This window comes from Cygnus atratus, chromosome Z (genome assembly GCF_013377495.2).
Source record: "Cygnus atratus isolate AKBS03 ecotype Queensland, Australia chromosome Z, CAtr_DNAZoo_HiC_assembly, whole genome shotgun sequence".
Lineage (NCBI taxonomy): Eukaryota > Metazoa > Chordata > Aves > Anseriformes > Anatidae > Cygnus > Cygnus atratus.
Window position 1 is genome coordinate 82,420,770 of NC_066396.1, and position 15,164 is coordinate 82,435,933.

A 15,164-nucleotide genomic window follows, 5' to 3' on the forward strand; every position below is an offset into this window, starting at 1 on the left:
GTCGTGTCGGCGACATGGCAGCGCTCCCCGGCCGCTCTCGGCGGGTTGCCTCCACCTTGGCTTCCCTGGGCACAGGGACGGCCCCGAAAGCAGACGATGTGCCGCAAAAGTCTGCTTAATTTGGGCTGGCTGGCAGAGCCGAGCCAGGCTTCTGCAGTTCCTGCTTTGCAGTTCACGCTTTTCAATTCATGCTTTGGAATTATTGATTTGTAATTCTTGCTTTGCAATTTTCTTCTAAAATTCTTCCTTCTGCAACTCTTGCTTCTGCAATTCTTCGTTGGTCTGCATCAACATGTGATGAAGAGAGAAAGGTGCTCATCTCGAGGATGTCATGCCCTGATAAGCCTCCTCATCCTCCCCGACATACAGGCCATAACACACGGGGACAAAGACAGAAGGTATGAGGGGACGGTGCAAGATGGCACTGGTTACAGGTGCATGGAAAAAGTCTCAAATGTTGCAAGAAGACAGATGCGAGGTGTCGAATTGGCTAGTTGTGTAATAACATAAAAAAAATCCAAAATAAAAATAAAATTGCATCCTGACAGCATGGTCCATTTGCATAAAAAGTGCTAGCGACGATTTGTAAATATATTCAGATCACAAGACGTTTGTATTCTGTTTTTCCATGTAAAGCATTAATAGACATTTATTCCCATCCTTGCATTTCAAAAACCGATGTACATAATTAGCCTTTTACAAAAAGATTACAATGTGCATCATAAATTGACTCCTGTTTAAAGTGAAGGCGGCAAATACGCATTAGTTCAAGAGAGAAATGACTGGATCCACAATGTGCCGAATGATAGTCGATTTAGACACCTTACCATAAGTATTAGGGTACAACTGCAGATGAAACTTTAATTGCGCAAAATTCATTAAATTCTCTGAAAGGCATATACGCATTTCTGCTTAATTTGAGTGAATAGCTGTAAAAAATGGACGTAAAAGTTTATGCCATTAGATTTTAGCAGTAACTCAGCATTATGACAAAGTCAGTGATGGTGACTGAAGTAATTTACCTGTATTTCACAGCAGATGCTGTACCTATGGCTCCTACCCATACGTATTTTTGCATCTGACTTAGGGTGCTGTCACCCGGAGCACCCAGCGCGAGCCCCCGAGCAGCATGGAGCTGTTGGGAAGGCAGAAGGTGATGGCATTCACACCTCGTAGAGACAATAAAGTCTTTACTTGCTTTTCTCTTCCTGCCACAGAGGTACCAGCAGCTGTTGGAAGGAGCAGAAGACATGGCAAGGTCGCCACGACGTCCAAGAGCATCCCACTACTGCACACAACCAAACTCGGGGCTGCACTTTGGAGGCTCCCCATGAGTTCGCTTTGCAGGGCAGAGCCTTCATTAATTACCCTCATTTCACACCACCCATGGCTGCCTCGAGGACACGAGGTGCAGGACACAGGCAGCGTGAGGAACCGCATGGCCAGCATTCCCCTGGGCCTACCCACTGCCTCCATGCGGGAGGCTGAAACCAAAACGGAGGCTTTTTGGTCACCCGCTCACTACCCAAGCGCCTGGCTGCGTTGGGCCGGTGGGCAGCAGCACCAAGGTTGCTGTGTGTGTGAGCGTGTGTGACAATGGACACAGGCAGGTGGACAGGCAGAGCAGCGCGCTGGCACAGGCTGCCTGGCCAAATGTAAGCAGATGCTTTTCCTACGGGAGGCGTCTCCCCAGCTACCTGATTTAGAAATATTTCTTTAAACTGCTGAAAGTTACTTCAGTATGTAAGGAAGAGAAGCAGAAGGCAGAAGGATTTTTTTTTCTTTCAAAATAAGGCATCTCGACGAATGTGCATTATATAACTAATTTTAATTTTAATTTTGTGCAGTTACAAACCATAGACTTGCTACCCCTTCCACATATTCATGCAGATCTCCCAAATATAGTGACATTGAAATTTCAAATTTCTTTTTTTCTATAGCACTTGCTTCACAATTACGGAGTAAAAAACTTCACTTAGATTGTACTTAGCAGAATGCTTCAAAATATAAAAAAATGTATCGAGTACATACAAAAGAAATGCAGTCCAATGCAATGCAAATACTAACTTATTATGTCCTATATCATGTAGTAAAAATCATTTTTACCCCCACCAAACGGGAATTTAGTCTCTACTTCAACAGTACAATTGCTTCTCTTTCTGTAGAAAGCAAGGCGGTGAGAAACGCATGGGAGTCTGCAGAGCAGGATGATTCTAATTGTTTGTCCTTGTTGCATATTATTCTTAAGACCACCACCATCTACTGCCCTTTCAGCAATAAAGTAGGGCTCAGGTGATGACCCCACTAAATCTGGTGCTACGCAGACTCTCTATATCATTCCCAGAACAGTCTTTCCTGTTGATAAATATGAACATGACAGAAAATCAGCATTTCTAGGGTGACTGTGAAGCTCTATCAGTGCCTTTTTCAGCGTGCTGAATCTGATCACAATTGTCTGGGAGTTCTCGATCAATTGTCTGGGAGTTCTCGATCATTTAAACACCCCATTTCATCTAAAAAAAAAAAAAGGCATAAATAATCTTTAATGTAAAATCATAGCTCTCTCTCTCTTAAAAAACACACCAGAGTATCTTACATGTGATGGAAGTTTGCCAGTTAGTTCATCAAAAGGCTTTGAGCGAAGGGCAGATACCATGTATGATGCATGGAAAGTGAAAATGTTTAAGTGGGAATGAAGTAGAGAAAAATATTTTTAATTGCTACGTGATCTGTCACATTAGCAATACCTGGACTTTGAAAAGATCTCCCTAGCAAAACAACACAGAACCACCCTTTATCTTTAGCTACACGTCTGTAAAATGAAAATGCCTTAGTGACATGGAAGAGAGATGACATTTCAGACATTCTAGTTTTTCCAATCTCAAAATACTACTGTTTTACAAACTAAAACAAAACAAAACAAAAAACAACAACAAAACCCCCAGACTTTGGAATTTCATTCTGTATGCAGTTACTTGGAAAAAATTAGCCCTGCTTCTGAAAAATAATATCTTTTCCCAAGGAAGTTAAATCTTTCACAGGAAAACTTAAAAATACATATTTTTACATGTTTTATGTCTATTTTACTCAGACCCTATCAGTAATGGACTCTCTTGCACACTTGATGTAGAAGATCCCAAGCAATCAAACAATTATTAATTATTCAAAATCCTTAATTCAACACATCCAGAACTTTACTTGGGCTGCAAATATCTGCTAAGAAAATCTCACTAAACAACATTGGCGAAGGGTATCAGAAACTCTGGAAGTGCCTATATACAACTTCATCACATTTTTCTAATACAATTGCTTTATTTAACAGCACAACATTACTCGTACTGTGAATATTTTTTTTCCCAGGAATTATCTTTACCTGAAGAGATTAGATTTCCTAGCCTCATTTTAATTTTTAATTGCTTACAAACAATCGTGTTCTGTCCTTTCTTTTCAGAATTGAAGCTGTTGTTTGCAAAAGATCTCTTTTACTACCAGAAATTTGTGGGGTCTTACTGCCTTGCTTAGCTCACACACACAACTAAGTCCAGCATTTTTCTTCAACTGAATAACACAGATAATGGGCTGGTACGAGACACCCAGACTCTTATTTATTTCAGAATTAAAAAGCAAATTCCACTCCGCACTTAAGAGATTAGCCCATATATAGCCAGTGCCTATCTTCTACGTTCACCGACTCAAATCTCAGGAAAAGACAGCTTACAGAAAGTTAAAGTGTTGCAGATGCACAATCTGTGCGCAATGCAGACACACGATATTTATACCACTTACACAGGACACTATTGCCTATAACAAAATAGTTATCAGTACAAATATACACTGATTTCATTTACACATTAAAACAAAAAAGAACAGATTTCCAGTTACTATCCAACTTTTTTTTTTTTTTTAGATTTTTGAAATTTGCAATTGTACACTCATCCTCTATGCTATAGGAAGCCCAGATTTCATCATAGGTGCAAAAACCAGAAAAGATCCTCTGTACCAATAGGTCAATGCATTCTTTTGCAATTTTAATAATGGCCTGTCCTATTACATTTGTTATTCATATAGAATAAGGATTGAAAATTTTTAGGCATTATATAGTTTTCTTCTGGAATATTAGCTTTGTGGCTTTGAGAGGCCATTTTCTAAAGATCCTAATAGTCAAATGACATCTTGGGAAATGTTACATTCTCACTGCATTTGCATGATAATGAAGATGAAATTTCATATACGCTACCTGAAGTATACTTATCTAAGTTTTGTTTTACTGAATGACCAAAGGAATATGTTCCCTAAGCCAAAGTATTGCAATACAATGCAATACATTATTGCTTTTGTGAAAGACATGAAACTATAATCCAAGTGATAAAAAAAAAAAAACCTCTGTAATTTATGTAATAGTGTTAATATGATCTCAGCCGTGTATCTCTGAATACTTATTTCCTTTGAAGAAAATTCTACAGCATCCACAAAAATACCCATTTTCAATTTTTAAAAAATTATGAAGGAGCATCTCTGTGATGCTCAGGAACATTTTCATAACATTATTATTTTGTTTAGCAGCATGCAGTACTATCATGAGCTTGGTAAAGTTCATGTCAGCTTATTCACTAGATATGAATCACCCTTCAGGTATAATCGCATTTCACCTGCACCTATGGGAAAGTCCATGGGTCAAATCATTTTCTGACCACAGAAATATGTTTGAGGGATTACAATAATGGGCATCATTTCTGTAATTAGGCATATGTAGGCAAATATGTGGCTCTCAGAAATTCCAGCCGTGGTCTGCAGTGTTCCTGCATGCAGCTTGTTAATGCAGGGAACATTCAAAAGCTCTGTCCTCTACAAGGGTAAGCCAAGACCCGGCTCCCAAACCTGGGTTTTGAAAGAGCCTGTGGCATACCACTTCTGTGACAACAAGTACATTATAAGAAAGTATTTGTCTTCTCTGATCAACACAGAGCTGATCAATCATCAGTCTGTCTGCCTACCAACTTAATGTTATCTATGTGATTTGTTTTGAAGTACAGATATAGAAAACCGAAATCTAACTACAGTTTTATTCCGAAGATGCAATTTTTTAGTATTTTTGTAAGGATGAAGAAAAATCAGTACAAAATCACACAAGTTACAAACTGGCAATACTAATCTAAGCAAAGACACCAGCACACGCACTCTTACATTAAGTCTCTACTTATAATTGCAAACTCTTTGAAGAGAGAGTAGTTTTGATTTTTGTTTAAAGCTACAGGCATTGTTTTTTAAGAAAAAAAAAATGAAAACAACAAAACCAGCATGGAATAAGTGGTATACACAAAGGCGATTTTATTTAACATAGCTTTTCAATACATTCCAGTCTACACTGCACTACAGCTGCAGAAACACAACCAAAATAAAAAATAAAAAATAAAAAAAAAAAAGAAAGAAAGAAAGAAAGAAAAAATACTTATCCTGGAAAAAAAAAAAGCCTATACTCAAAGGAACATCTGAATAAAATTGAGACATCTGCAGTAAAGTTTTACCTTCTCCCTAGAATGTTTGAGATGAACTCAGTGTAACACTGTCTTCCAAGAAAAGACACAGTGATCAATGCAAGAGCACATCAGGCTCCCTTGGACAGGCCAATCAATGCAAGAAAGAACCTTGCCCAGGGCCTTATGCAAATAGGAGCACGTCCTGCAACCCAGGGAGGGAACATGCGCAATAGATCAATGGGATCTGAAAAACCTTACAGCTATATCAGCCTCAGACAGTAAATATATAATGATGAATCCCTCACGTTCGTCGTGAACTCTTAAACTAGGTTATTTTCAACAGCTGGTTTAAAAATCTGCCAGGGCTGTACACAGCAGCAGCGAAGAAGTAGAATAAGATTGTCTGGGGTTAATTTGGCCACATCTTTTAAGACCGAGGAAATGCAATCTACGTACTTTAACATTTGCAAAATGCTGAAAGTTGTGTGCCAGCCTTTGTGATTTGTCAGGGTATGGATGGAGTGGGGTCGTGGCTGGGGTTTTGTGTTGTTATTTTGATATTTTGATTTTTTCTAAAACCTTCTCAGTAAGTGCTCAGTGATGTAGAATAATAAACAGGTTTATCATTTACAAGAACTACAATAACAAAGATCTAACATTCTAATCATCACTCTGTTGATTGAAATTTATTCTTGCAAAGACTATTGTAATTCTTTTTTTCTATCCTTAACTATTTAAGACTATACTTTAATGGAATTAGAGAAAATACTAAGGCAAAGCAGCTGACAGTTGCAACACCAAAACTCAAAAGCACCCCCAAACTGAAATAAAACTTGCTAAGGTATGCAAAGCGATATTCACGACCATATAGGTTCACCAACTACTTGTTGTAGTAGGTGGTGACTTGGCACATCAAAAATACTGAAATAATTATTCTTCCTATGGACACCTCTGAAGTATGATTTCCTAAACATCATTCATTATCTGTTCCTGGGAAAACTAGTGGGGAGAGAAAGGAGGAGGAAGAAGGAACAGGCAAAGGTGCCTACAGAAACTTTTCGCCTGGAATTCCTGGCTTTTGAAGATCACTAACTGCTCCTAACTTCACAGCACAAAGGTATAATGCTCCTGTCGAAAAGCTCCTGCCACCTCAGGATAAAATATAATCTAGGTATTGACAGGCAAATAAAATGGCCTGGCTTAATCAAGCTTAATCAAAACCTCACATTCTGTATTTCGACACTGCACAGGTGAGGTTTACTATTACATTTAATTTATCTTGGAAAATAGAAAAGATAGGAAAATAACTAATTAAACTATTTATTTTTCTTGCATTTGTGAGGAAAATTTACGCTTGCGTTTTGATACTTAGCATTAAAATCTCAGCGTAGTTCTGTGGTGTTAAAAGCACAATTTTCTCAATGAATATATGTGCAAAATCTACTTACATATTTTTACTTGATATCATATTCAAGTAAAGCCCTTAAATAGGATTATTTTAACATTTAAACACTGGTGCTCATGCTATTATTAATATTAAAATATTTCACTAACATACTGAAAAGCTATGTAACACATCTTCACTAGATTAAAGAAAGGAAAGTTCCAGGATAAAATGCAAATTCCAGCTGTTTCTTACAGTGCCATAGTTTGAGAGTTCCCTTCACCAGAAATATGTTTGGATTCCTTTTACTCCACGTGGATTTGCAATGCCTAATATATTATTAATTTGCAGCTCCCTTGGTTGATCCACTAAACCAGGTCTTAAAGTCTTATAAAATCTCTACTGTTCCACACAAAAGCCATACATATACTTTTCAACATAATTAACATTTAAATTAACAGTAACACAATACACTTGTGTAGTCTAATTGGCGTAAGATCTTGTCATGGAAATGGGAAAAGTATGAAATAATAGTAAGACATTTTCATTTTTAAGTGCTTATTTTTCATTAAAAAAAAGAATTTAAAACAGCCTAATATTTCAGATAAAATCTAAACACATCACAAAAGCTGTCAGGGAATAATATATGTGATATTCCCACTTTCTCCATCATGTGAGCAAATCCAAAACTTCTACTTTTCTTATTAGTGTTCATACATGCATTTAAAGACATCTGCAATCCCTTCAGACTGTGATGATGTCATATGTTGTATAATCTTTACTACTAACCTGTTCTGCGCCCCAGCCTACAGATACACAGAACAACCTACAAAGTTAAATAAAATGACAGGATTTTTCATATTGTACCTTCTGAAAAAAAAAAACCAAAAACCAAACAACACTACTCTTGTTATTTGAGTCTTCAGTCAGACCAATGTGCAACCATTTTTGGGTGCAGACACCACACCTACGTAAAGTGGTGTTCCAGAAATGTCACTTTCTTGTCCAGTGCACCTGCAAAGGATGAGGAAAATGGAAAGGTATATACCAAATGGGTAAAAAGTTGTATCTGATGGTAAGAGGTTTGGGACAGACAACTGTCTCCCACTATAGGTGATGCATTTCCCACAGTCTGAAAGAGCTCTGGTGAGCACGAGATGATTCAGACACAAAACAACTGTATGGAGATGCACATCAAAAAATTACAATTAGCATCTCTGCAAAGCTGGGGCAACCAGTGAGGAAATTAATGGAAATTATCGAGAAACTGGGTCTTGGGAGTTAACTATTCTGATCAGCGGCAGACAACACATCTTGAAGAGATGGTTTCACCCACGTTATCACGTTGGCTTTGTCAGGTTCCAGGGCTGAAGCTGATACTCACAATCGAAAGGACAAGCCACATGTTCTCTGAATGTGGTTCTGTGCTTTGGCTTTTTTTTTTTTTTAAGCTAGAATTTGAAATGAAAAATAAACTGACTGATAAGTAAGCTGTCTCACAGAATTTAAAACAGTTAAAACAATGGAGGAGAGGATACTGATACAAAGGAATTTATTGAGCCAGAAGGAAGTTTCTAGTCAGATATAGGGATAGATGCCAAATATGGTTTTATTTAACATCTTCATTAATGATCTGGAATTAATTAAATTTGCAGGTGACATTAAAGTGGGAGAAACTGCCAAGAGAAGTAAGGCATGAAAGAAATACAAAATGAGCTTCCAAGATTCATAGACTTTTAGCACAAAAGGGATTATTATGACAATCTAGTTTGTTATCCTGCGTAGCAAGGCCAGAATGGAGATAGATTTAATTTGGAAGAATGTGAGGTAGTATTGTTGGAAATAAAATCATCTACTAGACTCAATACCACTAGGGAAAGGGAAATTGAGGACACTAAAATACTGTATCTGTGAACATTAGCAGTTATGAAATTCAAAGCAACTTTGCAAAAAAAAATTGAGTAGTTTTGGCTGCATTGACCAAAATGTAGCACAGCAGAACAAAGGTGCTGAAGTTTGCCTTGAGCTAACTATAGTAACTACATTTACAACATAGAGTTTAATTCTTAGCAAACTACCAGAAAAATGTTGACAAATAATATAGAATTCAGAAAGGAATACAAGAAATAAAAAAAGAAAAAAGAAAAAAGAAGACCTAGTTATATATATCATTGGGCTACAATAGAAACAAGTGGATGGAAGTACGAGAACAATTGCTCAAGATCAGAAAGCTTCTCTTACCAGAATCTAAAAATAACTGCTCACTGTGTAGTGCACTGAATTTAAAATAATGAAAAGAAATTATGAAAATATAAAACTACTGAGATCATGGGGCTCTAAAAAAGTCACTGCAGGGAAACACAGAAAGTGCTTTGCCTTTGACCTCCAAATTCCAGAGGACATAAACACGTACTTCCAAGTAAATGGATTTCCAAGTAACTCTTACTTTTACCCACCTCCAGTTCTTCATTCATTTTATAATTAGCATTCCAACTTCGGTGTCAAACTAGAAAATTAATATGAACAGGCCAATGAGATGTAAAGTAATGATGGGTGGTGCAGGCAATTAGTATTCGGTGTATTGTTTCGGGCCGTGAAACACTGCCCTTCTCCTTTTGGAAGAAGCAGGGAAGGGGCACATGTACTGCTAGCCTGCAGACCATGGATTAAACTGAGTGAAGCATGAAATATTAAATTAGCAAATGATTAAGAGGAAGCAAAATGTAATGAGGTCGAGCAAGTTATCCAGAGTAAGGTAACGAGTAGGGATGAATATTCAAAACTTGAGTCCTGCTCTGGAAGTGGCAGGACAGCCAGCTCTTGGGAAAGGGAGAGATGTTGATCCTTACAGCGATCCCCTACCATCATCCAAGGTTGAGAGGGTCGGGGATGAACTAAGAAACTGGATGCGTACACTGGGTGTCTAAACTCAACCAAAAAATAAAAAATAAAAAAGGAAAAAAGGACGGAAAAGGACATGCAGCCACAGTAGTGAACTGTGTGCCTCTACTTGGTAATCATTCATCATTCTTCTGCCTCTCCTGTTAGCCTTTCTCTAGACTGCAAGCTCTTCAGGACAAGGCGCGACTATGTGGTTGCTACTACGATGCAAATGGATAATAACAATAAATGGTACCAAGTTAAATAACAATACCAGTGCAGACTTGTCAACTTACTTATTTAGGCTGAAAGAGGGGAACTTAACCATCACCTAAAATGCTTATCTGCCCTGTGATAAAATGAGAAAAAAATGTATATATACGTGTATTTGTATGTATATGTCAGTAGCAACCAAACATTATAAGAAGTTGCCATCAATAAAGCAGGCAGTGATACTTTAATACTTTTTGATAGATCTGTCATTTCACTTGCTCACTACTGTAACCACTGACAAGTGAATCTGCAATCGTTGTTGCTTTCTACTGCAGGCTGAAATTTATACATTTAAAAAATCATCGGCAGAAATAAGTCTACTATTTCCAAAAACAGGTGAGGAGACAAAATGTTGTTTGTAAACACTGTTGTTTGTGGGGTTGATCTGGTATTGGACCAAACTCAGTGCTTCCAGAGTTTGAAATGGGAAATTTAGCCATGGAGTGAGCCTGGAGTCAGAGAGAGTCTCTAGAAAAATTAATCCAAAATAGGTCCAATTGTTTGCAGCTAAAAATACCCACCTGCACACACTTGCTTTCACAGGAACATAGACTCCTGGGTCAGACCAAGGCCCTGCTGTCCCAGCCAATTACTCTCACAATTCTTGTCCTATGTGGGTCAAGCTAGGTAGGAGTTTTGTCCCAGTCCTCTTGTTCCCAAATAGACCTTCCTGATCTAATGGTGAGAGACCTAATTCTACCCTAAATTTATTCATGGCCACTTTTAATCCATTTGTTCCTGTGCCAACATTGTTCTTTGGCTTAAATGGCTCTCCCTCCCTGCTGTTTACTCTCCTGATATATTTACAGAGTGCTATCAATCCCTCTAAGCTTTCCTTCGCCAGGCTAAACAAGCCATGCTTTTTTAAAGTCTCCTTCGGTAGCACAATACAGAACAGACACTGAACTTACTTTTTGCAGAAGCTATCAAAGTTAAGTGTATTAGTAAACTACACCATTCTTAATAAGACTGATAAGCCCAGAGGATGTGTGCACTGTTTCTATGACTGTATTGATCCCAGTGCTCTAGGCAGGTGGGACATCTCCATGTGGCATTGCACCACTTCACGTGAGCATATCTTTCCTCTTTTCCCGTAAAATGGGCTCTCCATCGCTCTGAGCATCCTGACACTTCTTCCCTCCATCTCTTCCATCTGGAATTAATCTTTCCGAATGTGGGCAATCAGGATTGTCTTAAATTATCTAAGATAAATCTCACCAGCACGCTGGCCAGCATTAATATTTCTCTTCCTCTGACAGAAACAGCGAACAAATCACAGGATCACATTTGCCTCTTTTATTGCTTTATCTGGTCATTCACTTACAGCTATTGCTGATCAAATCACAACTCCAAGGGCTTCCCTTTCTTTGCTGTTTCCTATTGGTGCAATCACAGTTTATTTACAAATTCAGATGATGAGCCAGTAAATATATCTCCAAGTTTGCATTATTTCCTTTAATTTCTATTACTATAGAAATTCTGCTCCTGAATACTAATGGTGACTTCACTACTTTATGTGATGAGCCAATTTCCTTAGTGCATACTTACTTTTGGTTCCAGTGTCATAATGCAAATGCAAAAAAAAAAAACCACAACAAAAAACAACAAAAAAAGCCCCAAGGCCAAACCTCGGTGACTCTGGTAGTGGTCCTAGTCCAACTCTTTTTACAGAACCCAGACTGTTTCTCCTTTAGGTCCTATTGTTCACCATTGTTTCTTGTTTTCCCTTTTCAGATGGACAAACACTCCTCCACGAAGCACAAGAGAGTATAGCTAAAATAACTAAATAAAAATAACTCAAGATACTTATTTTATTTTTAGACTTATTTTGGGGGCGTCCTAAGAATGGCTGACCTGACCCATAGAGCTCATAACTAAAGCAGACAAGACAAAAAGATGAGACCTAAGGCAGGTTCAGTTGGGTGAAATGATCTGCCCAAACACTGGACATACAACCCAAGTCCCCACAAACCCATGAGACAGGGCCCCATACTGCTTTCCCTAATTTCAGTTGATGTTCAACATTTAAAGAATCTCTTTATTTTTTTTTTTTTCAATTTGAAGTTAAACTACAGAGTGTTAAACTACAGAGACATTTTGTTTTCTTTCCTCCACTATAGATCTGGGTCACCGAGAAGTTTTGCTCCTCAGCTCTCTTCTCTCTCCCGTGCCTCTTATGGCTATCACAGATCATGTGTTACTCCTGCCACACATCAGTAGATCCATTTCAATGTAATAGGTCAGACGGGAATTAAGAGTTGCATATACACAATACCCAATCGATGCTTACCAGTTCTTGAGCCAAATGAAATACAGTAAATAAATGAATAAATAAATAAATTTATATACAAATAACAATAATAATAATAATAAAGTAAACTAAATATAACAAATGATTCAATCTGAAATTTCATAAAATCACATTAATGAAAAGCTAATGACAGGTTCACAGCCAAACCATTAAGGTTCTTAAACATCATTTTGCCTGTGCCAGAACAGTGGTGCAGCCACAGAGGCTCGCTCCCATGTAGTTCGGCATGTGTCCGTTTATCATCGTTATCATTACGACATCTATTATCTCTAGCTAGGGTTAGGTCCTTGCTGTACTCAGCACAATGCAACAAAACAAAGTGGCAGTGTATTGAAGAGCATATCTTAAAATGATGGGGCTAAAATTATTTTAAATGGACAAAATTGGCTGATTTTGATGGAATTAGCACACTATGGTGGGTACTGTAATTTGAAGAGCATGTTTTAAGGGCACTCATTTTAACGAAGCTGCTTAAAAATACACACACACATACACACACAATTTTATCTACACCTCTGTGCAAATTGCCAATATATACGTCCAACATTTTAGCCAGCAAAGACTATAATGAATAGTCTCTCATTTATTCAAAGACAATGAGCCTACTTTCCTTCTTCTTTTTTAATTATATCGCATTCCCCCATACACTTTGTATTTTTAAAGTGAATGCTGTAAGCTGGAGATACCACTGTCAATTCTCACAATTTTGTCATGATTACCGTGATATTAGGTAGTTGTTTTCTTACAGATATTATTTAACTGCAATGATAGAGTTACTGGTAAACAAAAAAGGTACACTTTTGGTTCATTGTGAAACCCATTAAAAGGCAAAGCCCAAGGTCTCAGGAATATATAAGGCAAAGAAGAGAAATATTCTAAAAAATCTTTTTTTTTTTTTTTTTTTAAATCTCATGATGTTGAATACCCAACTGATAATTTTGAAAGTTTAGATTTAACAATTCTCATGACTCTGAAATGAGTAGTTGTCATGAGTGACTTTTATAATGACGGGCATGGATAGTTTTAAATGTCACCCCGCATCCTAGGACCAGCCTTTCTTTCCACCTCTACAGGCAGGCAGTCCCCACTATTGTAATTAGATCTGCAGTGGATGGTCACAGGACTCAGGTAAGCAGTGGTGCCCAAGATATCATTTCTCCTTCTGCGAGGGTCTTTCATGCAGGCAATGACAAGGGAAAACATTCTTTTTAAAGCAAAATAATTGTAAACCCACAAAATTTGGCAGAAAAACTCAAAGGAGGCGTTGTACCAGAAACTTATTTTCTGTAAACTAAATATAAAATTGACTCCATCAACTTGAAATTCTCACTTTCTGTTAAATTTCATAAAATTATTATAAGCTGGGAGTTGGGAAAGTTCCACAATTTACCATCAACTACAGCAAGCTGCTTCTGAAAATAAATCCCTCTCTACACTGGGTAAGGGATAACAGAAGTAAGAAGATGAGATGTGTTCATGAATCATGTTTTGAGATTTTCAAAATCAGTAATTAGCAGAACACAGTGACCCAACAACTATTTTTAGTGTTGTATATTTAAAAAGTAATTTATGTTTCGATATTATTAGATGCACATTTAATTTCAAGCCACAGTTACACAAAGTTTTAATTACTAAATATTAAGATACATTTTAGCATATGATTTATGATTAGCATTTGTAATTCAAGCTATAAACAATATAACTAATTACATTTATTGGTGGAACTTTAGTTCCCACACATGTTCAATCACTTTCAATTATTTCCCTAGTAATCTACGACTCAGTAAGGTACAGAAAATGTGTTCCTACATAGCAGTAACTGGATAACAGTTTCTGTGCATTCAAGTATGATGTTACAGATTTGCCCTGTTTTTCTTAACATAATACAGCCACAAACATGCAAAAATGCAGCCAGAAAAGCTGCAAATGCCAATTCAAATGTTAGATGTTGTGGCACGTATCTGAAAATTGTAGTCAAGTGTTGCAGTCCCTTACTAAACTGGCCAGTAAGACATAGCTTGATTTTTGTTGTGAGGTCAAATTCAGAGCTGAGGCGAGGTTTGGCCACCAAAGACTTGCAAGGAACAAACATATATGCTTCTCCTTTTGTACCAACTTCACAGCTGCTACGTTGATGCTACCAACAGCCACGAACAAGTCATTGCTTAATATCAGTTTTCTTCTCTGCTTAACACGAACGTGCCAGGTTTGTATCCAGTGCCTTGCACCATGAAGAAATGATGAACCAGAAATCTCTGGTGATTAAGATGATTGCAAACAATCAGGACAGATCCAGCAGCACTGAGCGCACAAAATGAATTCAAAAGATATTCATTGAAAACCCAAGTGTTTTTTGACTTCTTTGCTTTTCTTTTCCCCTGTGGGCACAATCAAACGCAAAGGGCCCAGGCAGAAATCTCCACTCCAAATTAAAGCCACATGCTTCACACCACTCCCCTGTAAAAGGAACGGAGTCAGAAGGAGCAGCTGTGCAAAGGGTCTCTGTGACTACTGTAACCTACATTTCTATGAAGCGATTGACCCCAAATCCTTGTGTAGCAAGTGTAGGGGCACCTCTATGGTGTAGCTGCTATATCACCCTCATGATCTACCCCCCAACATACCACGAGAGAAAGTTAAGTGATCAAATATGTATTTGTGGTAGGACACTATGCCCATCAGCTGCTGTTTCTTTTTCTTTTTTTTTTTTTTTTTTTTTTTAACTCTTTGCAATTACTAAATGCCATATGGATATAAAGTTGGGGAGAAAGGAAAGAAAAACAAAATAAAATTTTACAAACTAATACCCTGATAAAATACTTCAAGGTTTATTTCACTT

The 15,164-nt window shown here is 37.6% G+C and overlaps 1 protein-coding gene across 14 annotated transcripts in view; it reads right to left on the minus strand.

Annotated features, from left to right (window-relative positions):
• FAM172A (family with sequence similarity 172 member A) overlaps window positions 1-15,164 on the minus strand; it is a 258,669-nt gene that overhangs the window by 88,172 nt on the left and 155,333 nt on the right. For 2 of the 14 annotated variants that reach the window (XM_035568064.2, XM_035568063.2), the window contains exon 9: window positions 13,235-14,782. The exons of the other annotated variants lie outside the window; for them this stretch is intronic. In XM_035568064.2, the coding sequence (XP_035423957.1) occupies window positions 14,657-14,782 (126 nt within the window). In that variant the 3' untranslated portion in view covers window positions 13,235-14,656. Of the gene's footprint in view, window positions 1-13,234; window positions 14,783-15,164 lie in introns of those variants that run through there. 14 annotated transcript variants of the gene reach the window in all.